The sequence below is a fragment of the Montipora foliosa genome, chromosome 8 (genome assembly GCF_036669935.1).
Source record: "Montipora foliosa isolate CH-2021 chromosome 8, ASM3666993v2, whole genome shotgun sequence".
NCBI classification, from domain to species: domain Eukaryota; kingdom Metazoa; phylum Cnidaria; class Anthozoa; order Scleractinia; family Acroporidae; genus Montipora; species Montipora foliosa.
Window position 1 is genome coordinate 2,276,276 of NC_090876.1, and position 8,037 is coordinate 2,284,312.

Genomic DNA, 8,037 nt, shown 5'->3' on the forward strand with positions numbered 1-8,037 from the left:
AGGTTGAGCATGTCTTTGCTAAAATGCTTTTGTTTAAAACTTCATACTAAGTGAAAATTGGATTTCAGAGTTTACAAATTATTACAACTTACTTGTTTCTCTGTCTCTCTCACTGATCTTGCTTGGTTCACCCTCAACCTTTACGATATAACAATAATATTGCCTCTCAGCAAAATACAAGAAAAACGGAAAGTAAAGGTTGTTCTGATCATATCAGTAAAAACGGTATAACAATGGATCATTTTCACGTGACGTCATCATTTTTTAAAATCCAAAATAAAAGAGCCAGGAAAGTTTCTATCCTCATCAGGCATAAGAGGCGGTAAATATGTATCCATTTGCAATTTTAAAGCTCAATAGCATGCTTTGTTTGGAAACCAGAGCATTTTTAATTTTGGAGTTATAGCAGTGCATGACACGAGGGCACGATCGAGTTTATTGAGAAATATATATTTATCTCATGGTTTTGAGCCTTTTTAGAATTGAAAGTATTAAGAAAAGTGCTTAGGTAAATAGCTGTTTGTTCAGTATAGATGATCACTCGCCTAGATAGCTAAAGTAAGTAACAGATGTTGACACTATTTTCCGGCCGCCATATTGGTGCACCACAGAGGTACACCAACATGGCGTTTTCATACTGGGCTCTGTAAATTTCTGCGAAACATTTCGACGAATATCTGAAGTTTGGGCAAACGCACAGGCCTAAAACTTGGAGAAGTGTCTTCTTCATTTATCTTCTACAACATCACGAATTCTTGACTTTTTCCACTGGATGGTTTTCAATTTATTTTTTTATTGCGTGACAGTGAAAACGATCTATTGTGGACACTCAATAATTGAAGTTAATGATTGTTTTCTTACAATTCTCCAGTTACGTTTCACACTGTTCTTGAATGCAATTGCAGCAGCAACCCTGATGACTGCATCTGAGGAAGCACCATCCACAATCCCGAGCAGAAGAACATTGTAGCCCTCCTTCCGCTCATTTGATTCAAGAAACTTCTCAGCTTGAAAGGAACGGTGGGAAAATATGTCATTATACTGGATAATCCCTCAACAGGTTAGCATGATAAGGTTCAAGCCATACAAGTAAGAACAACTTAAAATTATTAAAAAGGAGAAAATCATAATGAGATGCAGTCGACCAGCAATTATTGCTTTTAAATTAGTACTCTCAACTTTAAAAACTATTCGATTAGTTTAACAGGGTTGCCATAATAATATGTAGCATTTTTAATTTCATGACCGTAGTTGATTTCCCTTTAAATTTTCTCTGGAATTGTAGTTCTCTTCTATTTCTTTCTTCATCTTTTCCACTTTATCTGATGCCGTTGAAACCTCACTAAATGCTGGTAGCATTTAACTCCACAAAAACAGGTCGCTGCTCTCCGAGCAGTTAATACACACATCCACACCGAGCGCAGATCAAATGATTTCAGTAAGATCTACAGAACGTCTCCCAAAAATATTTATCTTATCATTTGCTGAGGCTGCTGAAGAACAAGTGAAACGCCTTGAGCGACCGTCCATCAATTTCTTTGGAGTTTCACATGGTTGAAATCTCTGAAGTTACAGGCAAAACTAACAGGTCGTCATTTTTCAAATCAAAAGGCGAGCCGCGATTGGTGCAACCCCTCATTATCACGTGCATTCGCCACGCAAGAAAGCAGCCATTGTTTGTGTGGGGAGGAGCTTTGTGTGACCACACAAAGAACGGCTGTGTAGGAGACTAGGCAGATGGGAGAATAATATCATTCTAACTAAAGATTGCTTTCGAAGGGGGGGGGGGGGGGGGGAAGGAGGACCCTACCGCCTCCAAAAACATAAACTTTCAGTCATTTGAACTTTGAGAGGTTACACATAAACCAATCTTGACATAGATCCTTCAAACAAATAGCAAACAAGTCAGATCATCTAAGTCAAGATAATTATATTAGAAGATGACTTTAAATTTATGGCACTCCGATTGCATTCACAAGATCACCAAAGGTAAGTAAAATGCTTTTAGAAATTGAGAGCGTAAAAATAGCACTTCGTTTTCATGACAGCTACAATAGCTTTTCAAAAGTTCTCTTCGTTTTGAAAATTGAATGCAAGCAAGCAAACTGTAGCATTATCCTTGTTAATTGGTATCACTAAAAATCTCCGTGAAAGTAAACAACATCAATATGTTCAAAAAAGAAAGCGAAAGCTTCAAATTAAGCACCACTGTCCAGCGAGAGAAGAACTTGTACATGTACGTACAAGGCAATGATCAAAAAGGTACCTTGCTTGCGGACGGTTGCCTCCGATGATAAAGTATTTTTCAAGATGACTCCCAAGCCATTCGCATCCAAGTCCGACATCTTGAAGAATCGCAGAGGCAGGGCAAATCGTACTGTTCAAGATTCAATTATGGTCAAATTAAAATAAATGACTTTGTAGAAAACACATCGTTTCACCAGCAATATCCACGGGTTTTCAAATCTGCTCGAAATGCGCCATTCCATGTGCGCATGTCACATGGTCTGCTCGTTTTCTTCCAGTCTACCTAGGTCAATGTTGGGCAGTGTAAGTAAATACTTCGTGCCAGTATGCCATATAGTCGCCCAACATAAGTAGTCTAAATGCCCTACTTCGTATCGTTACCATTACCCTGGCACTCAACAACTGTCCCAACCACTTATCACCTGTCCCTACCACTGATCAACCGTCCCTAGCACTAATCACCTGTCCTAAGCACTGATCATCTGTCCCTAGCACCGATCAACTATCCCTAGCACGGATCAAATGTCCCTAGCAAAGATCAGCCGTCCCTAACAATGATCAACTGTCCCTACCACTTATCACCTGTCCCTACCACTAATCAACTGTCTCAAGCACTGATCACCTGTGCTAAGCACTGATCCACTATCCCTAGCACTGATCACTGTGAGTTGGTCGGTGCTAGGGACAGATGATCAGGTGATTAGTCCTAGGGACGGTTGATCAGTGGTAGGGACAGGTGATAAGTAGTTGGGACAGTTGATCAGTGCCACGGTAATGGTAATGATATGTAGTAGGGCATTGACGACCATATGTTGGGCGACTATGTGGCATACTGGTACGAAGTATATCCCGTCCGTGACACTGTGCATCATCGGCCAACGGAGATCCAGGGCAGTCAGTTGGGACGGGACCAGAAATTCGATTCTCGTCCCGTCCCGTCCCGTCCCGACTGCCCATGCGTCTCCGAGGATGTATAAAGTAGTGAAAACACTGCGAACACGGGAATTTTGGTTTTATCAAACCCGTTAATGAACGTAAATTAAACCCCCGTGAGAAAGACTTTCAAGCTAACATTTCGAACGTTTAATAGGCCTTCGTCAGGTCGCTTTTCAATAAATGATATCATCCGAAACATATTCATTACATCGTCCTTAAATATTTTATGTAGAATTTCCACCCTCATCTCCAGTAGAAAGAGGAAGGAAGACGCGTCCATTCGTCTTTGGGTGAGGATTGGGGGGGGGGGGGGGGAAGTTGAGGCTGTGAAAAACTGATATTTTGAAACTTATTTAGCTGATTCATCACATGATTGCCGCGAGGAAATTCCAATGACATTCGTCGTCCCTTAAATTGCACACATTTTTCTCCAACTTTCACTGACACGACATACAGGAAGGAAAAAATAAAGCTAACTTGAAGAAACATTTCTTAAGGAAAGAGGACAGCAACGAAACGCCTGACAACAAAAAGTTCCTCTGCATCTGTTGCTGAGCATTTGGTACATCCATTTGCGCATACAGCTGTTTCGAGAAAGGTTGTCCAAAAGAAGCATAAAAGCGTTTGCGACAATGCCGAAAGGCACTGTGATAAACTGTCAGTTTGATTTAACGAAAACATGACGGAAATGCTATCGAAAACGTCACCTAGAAATACATGCTCACGCTATGTTACTGACATGATTCTAACGACTTTAACCTTACTTAATTTATGACGTTTCGCAGAGAAAGTCGGAGAAATGTACCAAAAATAGTGGCGCACGTGCAGAGCCATCGTTTTTGCAAATTAACCCTTTTCTTTTTGGACGTGTTTTGGTAGCGTGACACAGAGAGAGAGCTTCAACATAAGCCTATGCGTACTGCCACTTCATCAACGCTACATCCTAAGAACTCTTTCATCCAAATAGCTCGGCACCGTAGGTCTTCACTGGACGGTCATGGCATCCTCGAATACAAGTTGAATTTGTTTTATTGAATATCTCCCATACTACCTTTCGGCATTGTCGCGAACGCTCTCACGCTTCTTTTGGACAACCTTTCCCGAAACAGCTGTAATTGCGGGTAATTCAGGCGGTGTTTTCAGAGCCGGCACAACGTAGGTGTAAAATTCCCCTACCTAAGTCCAAATCTATGCTCTGAGATGACCTTGTCCATTTACTTGGCATTGCTTTCTATGCTCGAGTTCACTAAGTGCGCATCTGCCCAGCCTCCACTGAATCAGATTGCGGTTCAGAAAACACTTGGTACAACTATGATACCGACGAGTAAAAACTGAGTTACAGTTTGGGTCGAGTCAATCTTGTTCCCAGGGCTTTGTATCTCCCCACTCCAGTAGGTGGAAATGAGGTTGGGATTGAGTTTGGTAGAAACCAATGTCACCGCGCACCGGTGGCTCAGTTGGTTGAGCATCGGGCTGTCATGCGGGAGGGCGCGGGTTCAAACCCTGGCCGGATCAACACTAAGGATCTTAAAATAACTGAGGAGAAAGTGCTGCCTTTGTAATTTCATCTGCAAATGGTTAGAGATGCAAGTCTTCTCGGATAAGGACTAAAAGCCGTAGGCCCCGTCTCATAAGTTCCCCGTGGGACGTTAAAGCACCCATGCACTATTCGAGAAGTAGGGGATAAAGTCCGGTGTTGTGGCTGTCCTGTTCTCTCCAGCAGAAGTGGCCGGCTTGGCGATGCTGTCTCTAAAAAGGCTTGTGATGTATGCGGCCACCTAAACACTTAGCACTTCACATTACACTCTAATCAGTTAAGTCTGTTCAAATATAAACGCCACAGTGACACGGCCAACGTTTGCAAAAACGTAATCCTTCCTTGTACTTGTACATGTTAATTGCCGTGACTTTAACATCTTCAGTTCCCACGGCCGGCGTCGGTAGAGCAGCGGTGATCTAACCCGAAGGTCATGGGTTCAATTCCCACCCTGGTCAGAGTATTTCTCTGTCCTTGTGTGGGCCCATTTCCATCTGTAGAGCTAACGCTCACATGTTTCATATGGGGTAGAAACTTAGCACTTCACATTACACTCCAATTAGTAAGTCTGTTCAAATATAGGTGCCACGCGGCCAACGTTTGCAAAAACGTAATCCTTCCTCGCACCTAAGCAGAAACAGCCACAAGTCAAAAAATGTAGATGTAGTGTCCTTTTTGGAACAATGGGCACCTGTTGCATCCAATATCCAGGGTCTTTCTTCTTGGCATCCCATTGATAGAAAGGAAAGTGAGATTGTCTAGTGTGAGAAGTAAGATACATAATTTTGCATTTTAAAGTGCTACTATGATAAAAAAAATCACTTCCTTTTTCCTTTAGATTTTGAAAGCGTGTTTCCCTGACACCTGACTGGCAAAAATTTGACCTTCGAATTTTACCCAAAGGCTGTCTTCTTCGGGTGCAAGTTTAGGATTTCACGGTCCGCCATTATTCACTTTCAAGACTGACCGATTGAACCTCAGAGGGTTGGATCGAGGATAAGATGACGACAAAGACTCACTAGCTTAAAATTGCAGCATGTAAACGCAGTTTATTAGACATGCAAAACACGAGTTTCAAAGTCTGATTGCGAAACGCCTGGGCTGCATCTTAATTTAGACGCACACACAGGCATTGCATTTTTAAACTAGTGAAGTCTTCCATGTCATCTTATCCTCGATCCAGCTCTCTCAACATTTTAAAGTTAGTAACGGCGGACCATTGATAAAGAAAATTTCAGTCAAAATAAACAGGTGTATTTTTTAAATTAAGGCTTAAAATTCGGTCACTTAGTGTTCAGTTACCATAGTTTTGAAAGACAAAGAAACAGTAGAATTGATTTCTGGTCATAGTAGCAAGATAATTTTTTCAGCATAATAGAAAGATTAACAACATTTGCGATGATCTTATCCAGATAATACAATCGTCTAATCAAAACCCAAATCAGTCTTCAGGTATTGTTTACCACAATAAAATTGATAACTCAATTGTTACTAAAAACAACACAATAAAAAACAAAGCCAGTTCCCTTGTTGGCTTCAAAATACAGTACTTAAGTAAGATTCAGACTTTTGCAAGACAAACAATCCCATTAGCAAAAAAAAAAATTCAAAGCTTCTTTGAATTAATTTAATGCATTTGGCAATGTAGTTTACAGATGAAGATACAAATTAATTTTAAATTACACAGGAATGTTTTTCATTTCAGGCAAAGCATCTTTGGGTCTTTTCTGTACCTGAAAGGCAAAAACAATGTATATTTTTTATCCTTGGTTCCATGAAACAAATCAGTAAACTTGGATAAAGATTACTTCGAAAAGTCACCACTTACACTGTAATGTATCATGATGGATGCCCAAGCATACCTTTTAATAATAATAATAATAATAATAATAATAATAATAATAATAATAATAATAATAATAATAATAATAATAATAATAATAATAATAATTCAGGGCTCGAAATTAACGAAAAAATCCAGTCGCAATTTGCGACAAGATACGAAAATTTAGTCGCAATTTCACAAATTTTAGTCGCGAAATCGCCGCGTTGCGTTGTGTTGTCAGCGGTTTAGCAAAAAAAATACGAGCCCGTAATACTTGTGTGTAAAGAAACCGCTGAAAATGGCGAATGATCGAAGGAATAGAGTTGTACTCGTAACATCCCGGCTAAATTACTCAACAATTACGCTATCTTGAGAGAAATTTCACAGCGAGAAACAAAATAATTTTGTCATTTATTTATTTTAGCAAAAGTAGCAGCAAAGTGGCAACTGCTAACCCTTTTGTTTCGAAAGAGCGAAGGTGACAACAAGTCGCAAAATTGCGACTTCTCCAGATATTTTAGTCGCTAAGGGAAAGATTTAGTGGCAAATGCGACTGTATTGGTCGCAATTTCGAGCCCCGTAATAATAATAATAATTTATTAACAGATCCACTGGGTAGCTCTTCCTTGTTAAATTACATTAAATACAATTACAAAATAAATCAAATTAAGTTATTTACAAATTATACAGTAGAAACAGGATTAACGGAATCCAATTACAGTAAAACCAACTAATCGCTTTGTACTCTGTTTCTTAAGAAATTCCTTGAGAGTCTTAAAAAAGCTCTGTAATCTTTACAGTTTCTAACACTATCTGGTAGATTATTAAATAGCTTCGAAGCAGTATCTTGGAAAGTGCCGTTTTCGGTCGGGATTACTAATCTAATTGAATTGCTTCAGCGCAGTTCCTTGGGGCATTCCTGTTTTATTATTTTAAGATAATCTCGCCAAGTCGCAGCGTTATGCAAAGCTTTAAAGCATGATTTCAGGAGGTTCAGATCTCTTCTCTCATTGATTGGAAGCCATCCGATTTTAAGTATATCCCGAAAGTTCTTAACATAGTGACCCAGTACAAAACTTGTAGCAGCAAATTGAACCCGTTGCAAACGGCGAAGTAAGAATTGTGGTAGAGGGTAAAAAACCAGATCGGCATAATCTAGTTTTGACAAAATCAATGTTTCTGCTAGCTGCTTTCTGAGCTCATATTTAGCGAGATATTTCAGTTTTCTTAGTATTGATAGAGTGGCGTAGCATCCTGATAACGTGTGCTTGATGTGATCGTCCCACTTAAGGTATTCATTGATGTGACCTCCAAGCAGTTTGCAAGATTTAATACGTTCTAGTTTATAACCACTGACTGCGATGTTAGGATCGTACTCGTCAAGGTGATGTACTCTGGACATTTGCAGGGTGGAGAGGATCATAACCTTGGTTTTGTCGTTGTTAAAGGCGAGGGTACTCTCCTTAGACCAGACACTTAGTTTATTAATTGA

General features: G+C 39.9%; 1 protein-coding gene and 1 long non-coding RNA gene across 2 annotated transcripts in view; both read right to left on the reverse strand.

Moving 5' to 3' along the window:
- LOC138012756 (exportin-2-like) overlaps window positions 1-2,495 on the reverse strand; it is a 59,236-nt gene extending 56,741 nt beyond the window's left edge. Inside the window, exons 1-3 of the mRNA XM_068859644.1 lie at window positions 2,267-2,495; window positions 862-1,007; window positions 93-138 (exon numbers count right to left, since the gene is read on the reverse strand). Coding sequence (XP_068715745.1) covers window positions 93-138; window positions 862-1,007; window positions 2,267-2,345 — 271 coding nt within the window. The 5' untranslated portion in view covers window positions 2,346-2,495. The remainder of the gene's footprint in view (window positions 1-92; window positions 139-861; window positions 1,008-2,266) is intronic.
- A 3,838-nt stretch (window positions 2,496-6,333) lies between these two features.
- Window positions 6,334-8,037, reverse strand: part of LOC137967913 (uncharacterized) — a 10,849-nt gene continuing 9,145 nt past the window's right edge. Inside the window, exon 3 of the long non-coding RNA XR_011116600.1 lies at window positions 6,334-6,453. This is a non-coding gene — a long non-coding RNA (uncharacterized lncRNA). The remainder of the gene's footprint in view (window positions 6,454-8,037) is intronic.